Source organism: Thamnophis sirtalis, unplaced genomic scaffold, assembly GCF_051295495.1.
Source record: "Thamnophis sirtalis isolate CommonGarterSnake01/CBP01778 unplaced genomic scaffold, rThaSir2_p1.2 scaffold_8, whole genome shotgun sequence".
Taxonomy (NCBI): domain Eukaryota; kingdom Metazoa; phylum Chordata; class Lepidosauria; order Squamata; family Natricidae; genus Thamnophis; species Thamnophis sirtalis.
In genome coordinates, this window is record NW_028261388.1 from 58,804,977 (window position 1) to 58,818,784 (window position 13,808).

Genomic DNA, 13,808 nt, shown 5'->3' on the forward strand with positions numbered 1-13,808 from the left:
TCTTGAAATTAATACGTCAATGTAGTAAATGTATACATTCGTCATGTGGTCTCACATTATTATAAACTGAGTTAGCTATCTGGCCATCCGGTATAACGTATGAACTATTTGTTAATATAGCAGTAACCCTATTACCTTCTTCTTCAATTATACAGTTATCTCCCCTAAAGATTACTACATAGCCAATATTAACTGGAGCCCTTACTGATAATAAATTAAATTTTAGTTTAGGTACATATAACATAGATAAATGCTCATTTATAAATGAACAATATGCAGTACTTTCACCAGATACTTTCACTTTCCATCCATTTGCCAAAGATACATGTTGCTTGCTCACAAACATTTTTACAAAACTTTTTCTATTTCTAGTAATGCACTGTGATGCACCACTATCAACTACCCACAAATCATGGTCTATTGGTGCATTGCTTGACATAGCCAAAGTAGACATAGCTAAGTAGACATTAGCGTTCTTCTTAGCTTTTCTAGTATTCTGTTGTTTTGCATTTTTACAGAATCTAGCTATATGTCCCTTAGCCCCACAAGAAAAACATTTTCTAACAGTATAGGCAGTCGAAGATGACTCCTCATGTTGTGGTGGTTTCTTTCTCAGTTGTTCTCTTTCCATCCTTCTTCTTGACTCTTCCAACAGTTGTGCAGTTATGTCAGTCAATGTTAGTTCATTTCGGGTTAGGGAAGATACAAAATCATCATAACTCTCATCCAGTGAGGAAAAAATGATGTAAACTTGATGTAGCTCTGAAAAAAATCAGTTCTTTTTCATGTAGCTCTTGGAAAACTCCTTTCATAAAGTTTAAATGAGCTAATATATCTCCACCTTTCAGAAGACATGCCCTAAACAGTTTGCATGTAATATTTATATGTGCAACTTCAGTTTCACGTACATAAATCCTCTTCAAATTCTCCCAACATCTTGCAGCAGAATTTTCTCCATGAATGTGTACTAATTGTTGGTCAGTCAGTGTTAGACCAATTATACACAACACTCGTTGATTGCGTCGTTGAAAATATGCTATCTTCTTGGCATCGTCCTCGTCATCTGGATCCCAAGAAGTTACTTTCGGTGGATTCTGTACAGCATCCCATAATCCCTCCCTAAGAAGGAGTGGGCTGCACTTCATAGGCCAGGAAACATAGTTTGTTCCATCCTACTGGGTTATCAGTGATAGACTTGTTGATGGGTCATGTGCCACTTTCTCCAGGATAGTAACAATTACAAAAATAAACAGCTGTCTGTATACGGTATTGCGTATCAACACTAACTCTCCTTTAGCTACGTCTGGTGTAACCTGGGCCCATAACCAGTGTTAGGTAAGCTGCCCGTTAGGAGAACGAGTGTGTGCAGAGAAACGTAGTGAGAGTGGTGTAGAAGAACGCATAAACCATCATACAGAGACATTGAATTGTGAAACACATAGTGTTTTACTTCCCTGGGAATAGAGGTATGCAGAGTCCAATTCATACACGGTTAAGACAGTCAGTCATTAAGGGACGATCCAACAAACACAATCCAGAACCATATAAACAGTTCAGTACACAAAAATCGCTAACAGTTGCAAAACTCACAGTAATTCACACTGATCAATACATGACACATCTACAACCATCATCCAACAATCAGCATCTAACAATCAGCCTGGCTCCATCTTATGGCCGCTTGAGGAAACGGCAACCAATCACATTTACAGCAGTAATTAAAGCTACAGTATTACTATTATGGTTTATATATTGCCAACCCAACTGTTAGATTATATCCCTAACAAAGGTCCTCTGGCTCATTGCCACCAATAGCACTTCCCTCCAGCCTTCTCCCAAAGCCCCCCACCAGGGAGCCAAAGCAGGCACCCGTCAGAATTTCTGCCCACCTCCAACCCACACAAAAAGACCCAAAGGGGGCGACTTTCTGCAGCAACACAAATGTTCATTGCACATAGCCATCCCAGGATCATATTTTGAGGACCCCTGATTTAGTGCAATATAAAAAATACAAATAATTTTTCTGTGAACCACCAAAATTTTCTCATGGACTACCAGTGGTCCACGGACCAGTTGGTGACCGCTATTTTGTCCCATTTCTGCCCCATCTCCCCACAATATTTCTGGAGCTCAGTCAGAGTGACAATCAGGTTCTTGGCCCTTCTCTCCTGATTGCTGAGTTTGACTAGGCAACCAGCTCTTGGAAGAGTCCTGGTTGTGCCAAACTTCTTCCATTCAAGAATTATGGTGGCCATTCTGCTCTGAGGAACCTTTAGTGCAACAGAAATTTTATTGTAGCCTTCCCCACTCAGATCTTTTATAAAAAGGTGTGTGCCTTTCTAAATCATGTCCAATCAATTTAATTTATAGATGAACTCTGTATAGAAAAATGTCAGCAACAAGCAAGAGAAATGTGGGGCACCAGAGCTAAATTTCAAGTTTTGTTGCAAAGGATCTGAATACTTACAATTTTTCCTTTTTTATAAACTTACAGACATTTCTAAACTTCTGTTTTTACTTCATCATTATGTGGTAGGGAGTGCAAATGAATGAGAAAAAATGAATTTCAACTACTGTAGAATCAGGCTGCAGCATAACAAAATTGACAAAAGTGAAGGGGGTCTGAATACTTTCTGAATACAATGTCTCTGTGTGTGTAACTATTAAATATGTGAAGAAAGTTTCAAAGTAAATATAGCCATTTTGAACTGCAAATGGTTATTTCAAATGGGCTGTCTCAACTCTTAACAGATTTTTTCTGAAGAACTAAGCTTGAAATAGTACAATTCTGGCTTGGACAGTTCATGGAAGATCAAACAGTCATTTCAAGCTGGAAACGGTGTTCAACACAGAAAGTTTTTTTTTTAATTAAAAATATTTTGCACATCTGTGATTACTATGATTCAGTGATGATTTTGGCGATAGGACTACTTTTGAAACTGGTCCTAAAGCTTCAATGGGTAAAGAATGTTAATTCCTCGTATTTTGAGCTCTACGCTGAATTGATTCCAGGCTTGCATGCCAGGATTACATAGCTTAGTCACAAACTACCAAAGGCATATGGTCACCTCGGTACACCCACGTTACACCTGTCCTCCGCGAGCTGCACTGGTTACCGATTGGTCTCCGGATACACTTCAAGGTGCTAGTCGTCACTTATAAAGCCCTTCATGGTATTGGACCTGGATACTTGAGAGACTGCCTGCTGCCAATTACCTCCCAAAGACCCATTAGATCACACAGAGTAGGCCTCCTCCAGGTTCCGTCCACCAGCCAATGTCATCTGGCTACTACCCGGGGGAGGGCCTTCTCTGTGGCAGCTCCAGCCCTTTGGAATGAACTCCCCGCAGAGATTCAGACCCTCACCTCTCTCCAGGCCTTCTGAAAAGCCGTTAAAACCTGGCTGTGTCGGCAGGCCTGGGGTCGATGAGTTCCCTTCCCCTCTCAAATCGTGTGGCTGTTGGTTGTTTTTTAAATGCCCTGTACTTTTGTAGTTTTTGTGTTTTTCCCTTCCCCTCCTTCGGGTTTGTGCGCCGCCCTGAGTCCCATAGAGCAGTGGTCCCCAACCCCCGGGCCGCGGATCGGTGCCGGGCCGTGGAGTACCTGGCACCGGGCCGCGCAGCGGCCGGGGGCCATGATCGCTGCAGCGGCCGGGGGACATGATCGCTGCAGCGGCCGGGGGACATGATCGCTGCAGCGCAAAGGCTCCTGGGCCGTGCGCAAAAGCTCCTGGGCCGTGCGCAAAGGCTCCAGGGAAGAGAGCCCTGCGCGCGCTCAGCGGGCCACGGTAAAATTATCAAAGGCTGACTGGTCCGCGGCGATAAAAAGGTTGGGGACCACTGCCATAGAGAATAGGGCGGCATATAAATAAAATGAAACTCAAACTCACAATATGCTTTCTTCTTCTTCATGTATGTGTGCAGTCTATCTTTCTGTTTTACATAAATGCATATAAATTAGTGAGGCTTTAAAATTGTTTCAGTATCAGTGCAGGAGAAGAATTTTTGAGAGGAAATTGCATCATCTAGAAGGAAAGGTTAGGGCCTCTCCCCCTAAAAATTGCCTCAGTAGCCCAGATGTGGGACTCTGAAATGGCAGGTGGGTGTGGTCTCCAGTCACTACTATTACTATAAGAGAGGAATTAAGAAAGAATATTTGGGCACTGATGTCTCAATTATAGTGCATTAACATATCACATTTATGATATCGGTGGCACAATGGTTAGAATGCACTACTGCAAGCTACTTCTGCTGGCTGCCTACAATTTGGCAGTTCGAATCTCACCAGACTCAAGGTTGACTCAGCCTTGCATCCTTCCAAGGTTGGTAAAATGACCCAGATTGTTGGGGGTAATATGGTGACTCTGTAAACCGCTTAGAGAGGGCTGTAAAGCACTGTGGAGCAGTATAGAAATCTAAGCATTATTACTATTTTGGGTGGTCCCCAAAATGAAGATGGTTCTATTTTCAGAACCTTGCAGAAGCTGGGAGCTCTGGCTTTGGTGAATGATTGATTAGCATGCAACTATGTGTATACTGCTATTGGATCTTGTAATGCTATATAATTGTTAATATCTGTACACTATCTAGAAGCCTGCTGGTATAGAGTTGGCAGATAAATCACATAACTAAATCAATAAAATATGATAAATGCAATGTAAAATTTTGATTTGTATTCCTCTGCCATCTTTAAAAACAATACATGTTTTATTTTATTTTAGGACGTGTAGGAACTCCTCATTTTATGGCTCCAGAAGTAGTAAAAAGAGAGCCTTATGGAAAGCCTGTAGATGTATGGGGCTGTGGAGTTATTCTTTTTATTCTGCTTAGTGGTTGTTTACCTTTTTATGGTACAAAAGAAAGATTGTTTGAAGGCATTATCAAAGGAAAATACAAGGTAAGTACTTATCTCAAGAAAAAATATTTTAGTTAGAAATTTTCAATTAAAAAACATATTTGCAAATACTAATCCATTTTCATGAATTGTAGTTGCCACACACCTTTATGTACAGGTATACAAAGCACTTAAAATACAAATACAAACATGGGTTTTACTGTTAAGACATATTTTGATAAAACAGCAACAGAAAAACTCCATGTAGTTAAAACAAAGCAAGGAAATAGACTATAATACATAAAGCCAAAACTGGATTTGTTATAAAGTGTGTGGTAACATGGGAACAAAGTCAGTCATATTTTCTGACATATATTTGTATTTGCTATCTGGTTTTATACAGCGCATTCTATTTCAAATGCAATAAGTTAGTTGTTTCCGAAAGATAAAGTAGAAAGCATAAAAGTTATAGTCCCCTTTCAAACATATGCCCTGCCCTGCCCAGCCCCCAAGTCTGGTAGTTAAATTATGGTCAATTGAGACCTGGTAGCACAATTTACATATTTTCCATTTTAGTTCCATTTTTAAGATTTTCAAATGCCATTTTGGTGAAAAACCTAATCTGTGATTACATGTTATGTATCAGAAGCTCAATTGAATATATTCTACAATTCGTACTAATCCATTTTGTTGTTACTTAAATATGCAACAAACTTGTGGGGTTTTTTCCATGTTTGTATATTTCTAATAGGATTTTCAATACTCAAAGCCTCGTGTTTTCTTTAATAGTATATTCTACCTCTTTGAGATAGACAGGTCAGGAAACATTGTTTAAAGAAATACTGGAACTCTACTTTGTTAATGTAGACCAAGGGTGTCAAACTCAAAAGCCCACAGGCCAGATCCAGTCCACGAGGTGGTTAGATCTGGCCTGTGGGGCTGCCCAATAAACAGCAAAGGACCAACCTGCGTGGCCTCTGCCTGTACCAGGCCAACTGGATGCTGATCTGCAACCTGATGGCAGCCATCTGGGCCAGACTGCAGCCAGCCTTATATCTGTGATGCTGCCTTGGCTTCGGACGTGCATAGAAAAAGGCACCTGGGGCCTGGCATCCCTGGGAATTGCATTCTGAACACTTCCCTTTCAGTCAGGATGCCAGCCCACGCTCGCTCACTGCCTCCTATGCACATGCCCAGAGGGTGGTGCCAAGGCGGCACCACAAATCTAAGGCTGGCCATGGTCCGGCCTGAATGGCTGCCACCAGGTTGCAGATCAGCGTCGTGCCCGCACCAGCATCTCCATGCCCTGCTCGCCGGCCTTTCACATGTGTGCATGCATGCACGGGCTGAGACAAGTGAGGCAGAGGGTGGGGAGGATGCTGCCAGACACCATCAGCCCGCCTACTCCGTCCCATCTTGTTTTTGCTTGCGATTGGAGAGCAAGTCACCGCTGGTCATCTTGGCCCCCTTGTGGATCTTGCCCTTGGCCTGCATGTGGAGCACATTCCACTCGCGTAGCCAATGCACTTTGGCATCACCGTGGGCCAATACCACCACTGAGGCTGCCAGCAGCTCGCACAGGTACATTAGGCTGCTGCTGTCATCACCCAGAGCACCAGGCCCACTCAACATGAAGGAGGCGAAGTGGCCAGCTAGAAAGGCCAAGTAGAGGTGGTGGAGCATGTCTAAGCCCAGCAGGTAAAAGACAGCCACCATCAGTGGGGAAAACCGGATCCCCATTAACACTATCGCCACCCAGGCCCAGGCAGAATTGCATGCCTCCCCCCCCCCCCGTCTCTGCTGGGCCTGGGTGACCATGACAGCAATGGGTTCCAACTTTCCCCACATGAAGTGGCTGTCTTTTGCCTGCTGGGCCTGGGCGTGCTCTACCACCTCTACCCGGCCTTTCTAGCTGGCCACTTCGCCTTCTTTGGGCTGGGCAGGTTTGTCGAGTGGCGGCTGCAGCCCGCAACAGGGCTAAGGTGTATTGGGTGCGTGAGGAGAACAGTCCACATGCTTCCCAAGGGCAAAACCCGTGAGGGGGGCGAGAAGATGACCAGCTGTGACCTCTCTAACTGCAAGCAAAAACAGACAGTGGGACGGAGTAAGCGCATCCAGCGGTTCGCATCATATGCCTCCCCCACGCTTCCACCTGATGCTGATGCTGCCAATGCACCTGCTACTTAGACTACCAGCCCAGTGGTAGCAGTGGGCTCTGGAGTCGCAGAGTGCGCCAACAATGGGGCCGGTAGGCTGCAGCTCCTGCTGGAAACCATTGACTCCTGCACACAAAGGATGCAAACATGTGCTGGCCAACTTTCTGGCAACAGCTGTTCCACCTTGCCTCACCTCATTCTGCGCGATGAGCCTCCCATCCACCACTGCACATGACGTTTCTTATCATAATTGTTAAGTGAATCATTGCAATTGAATAAGTTAGTAACCTAGTTGTTAAGTGAATCTAGCTTTTTTATTGACTTTGCTTGTCAGAAGGTCACAAAAGGAATCGTGTGACTTTGGGACACAACAACAGTCATAAATATGAGTCAGTTGCCAAGCATCTGAATTTCAATCACATGATCATGGGGATGCTGCAAAGGTCATAGCTATGAAAAACTTTGAACTTTTATAAGTTGTAACTTTGAATAGTCACTAAACAAACTGTTGAAAGTTAAGAAGTACTGTTCAGTATTTTTTTTAATTTCAATTATATACCTGGCATATTTACTTCACTCTTCAAAATATAGGTATATGTATTCTATTCTCTACATGCAAATTTTACACAATAAAAGATATTTCATTCCTGGAATGGCAGAGCTGACGTCGTGGCATTACAGTGCACTTTCATGGAGCCCCGTGGAAGTTTGCTGAATTCTACCTGCTGGAGGGTCTTCTGGGACCGAAGTCACCCTGGAAGGTTGATGAGGATAGAGAGGACACTTTGAGGATCACAAGGAGATCGCAAACTCCTTGTTTGATTGATAGGAAGCTCTCAATCCAGCAGGAAGAAAAAGATGGCCATTGTGTGCATGACCAAGGCTGTGACAGCCCAACCGGAGAAGAATGGAATAAAGATTGAAGAACAATTTGGGTGATCTGGGTGAGAATTTTCCAACTTCTGTTGAGGAATTTTCGCCTTAATATTTGGCCTGGGTGAAAGTGGAACTCCAAAAGAAGAGGTGGAATTATTTATCTCCCATCCCCTAAGAATAGTGGCTAGCAAGCATAACAGCTGAAAACAGATCCTGACAAGAAAAGTGAACTATTTAAATGAAATAAATTTAAAATGAGGAAATTTGGACTGGTTACTTTAATGACAATATTACTTGGATTTTACTGTACTGAAAACCTTTTTGGAACATAAAATTTGGACACTGGGACCCCCCCCACCCCTCCCAAAAATTATTTTGGCTTAAGTTAAGCTAAAACGAGAGGAATAGGAGAGAAAGAGCAACCGTGTCATCTACAGGCTGGAAAAAATACCTAGAAGTGTAGGTAAAGGAAAGTGAAATTTACAGACCTGACCTTGGCTGTGTATTGTTGATAGAACATTGCTACTAGATAAACTGTCTGCACCTGCAAATTGTTTACAGAGAACTGCAGAGAAAGAGAGTGGAAACAACACTGCGACTTTTTAAACATTGTAGTTATCTGAATGTATAACGACTCTAAATAAACTGAGTAAACTGAAGCTGGAAAACAGCAGGATTTGTTTGCAAATCAAGTGGAACATTTTTGTTAGCTCTCCTATTTGGTAACTCATAAATGTTTTTGGCACAATATTGGGGTTTGGTGGGCCTTTGTGGATTACAAATTTATTAAGAAGAGAACAACCTTTTTGAAGAAACCTTTGGACTATGGATATTTTGGCTTTGTGAACCCTAAGAGTGTTAAGTTATTTGGGGACTGAAAATAAGAGGGGATAAGAAAGAGAATTTTATGGGGGATTGTTTTGGGGTGTATTCTGTAAATTGAGTATTGTGCAGTACCATTTGATTTATTATTGATTGTTTCTGCTAAACATCTTACTACTTAAAATATCTTATTACTTAAAATAATGTAAATGACAATACAAATTTAAGCAAAATAGGGAGGAAAAATACATCTGTGCCATTATCAGCAACAGCAGCAGCAGCATCAAGCCCAGCGAGTCAACTCTCATTAGACAGCATTTTGCAGCAAGAAAAAATGAATACTTTCCAGATAGAAATGAAATCAATGTTCCAATTATTACAAGAAACCATATCCAAGAATCATGATGACATGACAGAAAGAATTCAAAAGATGGAGGATAAAAGGGATAACATCTAACAAATAATTACTAAAAATGAACAGCGGATTCATAAAGTAGAAGAGAAGACAAAATAAACAGATAAGAAGGTGGAAGAGATGGACTAAGTAGACAAGGATCTTGAGCAATCCATAATCATGTTGAGATGGAGAGAGCAGAATATTTTTTGAGATTTTAGAATATAGAGCAGGAAAAGGGGGAAGATCTTGCTGAAAAGATGGCAGAGTTGTTGGCAGATGTGTTGGAGGTGAGCAAACAGGAAATGTTTGCTGGGATGGACAAAATATTTAAAATACACAAGCTATGCAAGAAGGAATAAATTCCCCAGAGAGGTGCATATGAGATTATCAAAGAAGGCAATAAGAGCAGGAATACTGCAAAGAGCAAGAGATGACCCATTGAAATATAAAGGGAGAGAAATAGTAGTCCTGAAACAGATACCCAGAAGAGTAAGAGACACAAGGAAACAATGCCAATTTTTGACAAGACAACCAATTAAGCATGAAGTAAACTTCAGATTGCTGATACCCGAGGGAATACTGATGACCTGGATGGAAAAATGACTGACTGGATACAATAGACAAAGCAGAGCAATTTTATGACCAGTATTTTGCTTCATATGAGGAAAAAGGGAAAACAAATGTTGTTGATATTTCTAGGTCCTCCAACTATGGCTGATAAGCGGCATGCAGGCCGCCAAAACCATTAATCCAGCCCATTCAGAACCACAAGGCTGCTCCGCCCACTTTGCCCCACCCACCCTTCTGCCAAGTTCAGGACTTACCCCTGGGCTAGAACTGAAAAGTAAAGCCAACAATTTTGGCCTGCAGAATGCTTTTGGAGGTTGGGAGGGGTGAAAAATGGGTCGAACAGTTGCCCCAGGAGGCCAAAAATGGGGTAATGGCCCATTTTTGGCCAGAAAACAAGCCATTTTTGCCTGTTTTTGGTCTGCAGAATGCTTCTGGCGGTGGGGGATGAAAAACGAGGCACACAGACACCCCGGAAGCCAAAAAATGGACCATTTTCCCCCAAATGGGGGCATTTTTGCCTGTTTTTGGCCTAAAGGATGCTTCTGGAGGTGGGGGGGGTGAAAAACAGGGTGCACAGACGCCCCGAGAGGCAAAAAAAACCCTGGTAAAAATGGCCCATTTTTCATCTCCCTAGCCGGCCTCCAGGAGATAAGGAGAGATAGACAGAAAGAGAGGGGGAGAGAAAGAGAGAAAGCGAGAGAAAGAGAGAGATTTCTCAAGCTCCTTGGGGATGAAAAGAATTGCTGCAAAACTGAGTTTCCTGGACTCCTTAACAACTGAAAAAATGATCTAGTAAAAAGAAAAGGCAACCAAAAGAGCAACGTGCAAACAAAAGCAAATAAAACACCCCCAGGAACAAAACAAATTAAAATTTAATATGTGTGCATTAATCAATGGAATGTTAAATTGGCCACGCCCACCTAGTCACACTCACCCAGTCATATGACCACCTAACCATGCTCTCCCAGCTGGTCGAGCACCCCAACAGTCTGAGGGACCATAAATTGGCCCCCTGTTAAAAACATTTGAGCACCCCCGTTCTAAACACACAGAAAGCATTTGATAATGTTAATTGGCAATTTATGTTATTGCAAATAAAATTCATGGATTTGGGGGAGAGATTTATTACTGTCAAAGCAATATGTTACAAACCATCAGGTAAGGTGATGGTAAATGGGGACATGACAAAGAATCTTGATATTAAAAAAGCACGAAAGGATGTCCGCTATCCCCTTTACTATTTATACTGACCCTGGAAGTGCTAAGTAGAAATATTAGACAAGACGAAGAAATAAAAGGTATGGAATTTTTTTAAAAGAGTAATATAAGTTACATGCATCTACAGACAATTTGGTTTTTACATTAGAAGATCCACAAGAAACTGAACCTGTTAATTTAAAAAATAGAAGAATATGGTGAAGTCGCAAGACTGAAAATAAAGAAAAGATAAAAATGCTAGTTAAAAATCTTACAGATGCATAGAAAACAGAGCTAATGGAAAAAATTGACATACAGATAGTTAAGAAAGTAAAGTACTTAGGGATACAACAAACAGCAAAATGTGCAATGATTACAGAGAATAATTATATGAAATTGATGCAACAAATCAAATCAGATTTGGAGAAATAGAAAAACTTGCAATTGTAATTGACAGGAAGAATAGCTACTATAAAAATGAATATTTTACCAACACTATTATACTTATTTCAAACAATTCCAATAAAGCTGGGGGGGGGAGAAATATTTTGAAGAATTGCATACTAAGATACATTTGGCTAGGGAAAAAAGCAAGAATAAGCTTGAAAATGTTGCAAGATTCCAAAAAAAGAGGGGGCTTTGGGTTGCCAGATTGGAACTTGTATTATGAGGTCTCTATTATTCGGGTTTTCTCCCGCGTAAAATTGGAGATGTCTTGGCAACGTTTCGACGAAGTCTCATTCGTCATCTTCAGGCTCAGTGCTTCCAGGAGCAATGTGAGAACTTGGCTGTTTCTTCCTTTTAACTGCCAGTGGGGGTTTGAACTGATTGGGTGGGAGCTTGGCTGTGTCCTGATTGGGTGGAGGTGTGTTCTGATTAGTTGGGGGTTTGTGTTTCATGTAAGGATAGGAGGGGTTTAAAGAGGCTAATTGTGCATTTGCAGTCTGGCTTCTGGTACTTGGTCGTGCCTCCTCATCAGTGTGGGTTTTTGTCTGCTTTCTTTGTGGATGTTTGGTGGTGATATCCTGTGTGGCTCTTGTGAGTGTGGGCCTGGTGTCATTCATCATGTTAGGGACTCGTTTAGAGTCCCTAACATGATGAATGACTTTGTCGAAAAATCGCCAAGACATCTCCAATTTTACGCAGGAGAAAACCCGAATAACTAGAGACCTACATACTAACACCCGCGAAAACCTCAGAAAACGTATGTATGTATGTATGTATGTATGTATGTATGTATGTATGTATGTATGTATGTCTGTCTTTGGTTATTCGGATTTTCTCCCACGTAAAATTGGAGGTGTCTTGGCGATGTTTCGACGAAGTCTCATTCGTCATCTTCAGGCTTCATGCTTCTAAGAGCAATGTGAGATCTTAGCTGTTTCTTCCTTTTAACTGCCAGTGGGGGTTTGAGCTGATTGGGTGGGAGCTTAGCTGTGTTCTGATTGGGTGGAGGTGTGTTCTGATTGGTTGGGGTTTGTGTTTCATGTAAGGATAGGAGGGGTTTAAAGTGGCTAATGGTGCAGTTGCAGTCTGGCTTCTGGTCCTTCTGAGTGTGGGCCTGGTGTCATTCCTCATGCTAGGGACTTGTGTATATGTGTGTGTGTGTGTGTGTGTGTGTGTGTGTGTATGTATGTATATACACATACACACACACACACATATACACACACACACAATATATATATATATATATATATTTACTAAGCATCAAATTGGAAAGTGAGCAAGTAAAGGAGACAATTATAGCTTGGGCTAAAAAAATTGGATATGCAATACAACTGGATAAATGGCAGAAATTGTGGGATAGAAATGTTAAATTAACTATGTCAACTGCATAAACAAAATCTTTTTAAAATGTTTTATAGATGGCATTTTTCACCAACAGGTTTGGCAAAAATGTTTAAAGACAGGTCCGCTAAACGTTGAAAGTGTAACCAAACACCTGGTTCATATTATCATATGTAGTGGACATGCCCAAAAGCAAAAAAATATTGGATGAAAATACATACTTGGCTGGAAAAAGTGATAAAGCAGCATATAGATTTGAAACCAGAAATATTTCTGATGGGCATCCTACCAGAAAAGTTTGATAAAAGGAATATATATTTGATTTTACAAGTACTAACTGCAGCCAGAATTGTATTTGCACAACAATGGAAAAGTGAAGAGATCCTGACAGACAAGAATGTAATTTAAGAAAATATTAGAATGTACAGAAATGGGCAGATTAATATTTACAATTAAGGAAAAAGAAGGAACTGAATATTTCTTTTTTATTATTCTCTTACCATTTTAAGTATACATTCACATAATAGTTATTTTTTACATTTGTCATTCTTATACATGTATTATTTCATTTAATAGGTTATAATATACCGTTTAGCTTTATTTACCATCCCTTTCTCCTGTTGTAACACCACCTTATTTTCCCTTTCTTTTCTCCCTCCCTTCTCTACTTTCTTCCTTCCTCCTCTCCTTCCCCTTCCTTCTTCCCTTCCCTTTCTTCTACTCCTGCTCTTCCCCTTCCTACCCTCTCTCCTTCTCTTTCTCTCCCTTCCATCCTCCTCTCCTTACTTTTCTTCTTTCCCCTGTCTTCCTTTCATTCTCTCCTCTTCTCCCCCTTTCTTTTTCTATTGTTGTTGGTGTCTATTTCAAAACTCAGTTTATGTTTCCTTGGGATGGTATTTCCACAAACCCAGATATAATTTAGTATCATTCGTATTCCCTTACCTTTGCTAATCTACTCTAGTTATGTTTCTCCCCCTCCCCTTTTATATCTCGCTCTTGAATATATATTTAATATTTTCTTTTCTGTTTTCCCCTTCCCTCCATTTAATAGTGCGTCGTCTGAGTTCTTTAACTTCTCCCTACTTTCTTTCCTAGCTTCCTTTCTCTAGCCAATCATAAAATCTTCCCCATGTCTTGAAGTACTCTGGTTCCTCTTTATCCTTTAT

The 13,808-nt window shown here is 41.2% G+C and overlaps 1 protein-coding gene across 21 annotated transcripts in view; it reads left to right on the forward strand.

Moving 5' to 3' along the window:
- CASK (calcium/calmodulin dependent serine protein kinase) overlaps positions 1–13,808 on the forward strand; it is a 333,687-nt gene that overhangs the window by 186,014 nt on the left and 133,865 nt on the right. For all 21 annotated transcript variants that reach the window (XM_087721747.1, XM_087721750.1, XM_087721748.1 and 18 more), the window contains exon 7: positions 4,721–4,896. In XM_087721747.1, the coding sequence (XP_087577873.1) occupies positions 4,721–4,896 (176 nt within the window). The remainder of the gene's footprint in view (positions 1–4,720; positions 4,897–13,808) is intronic.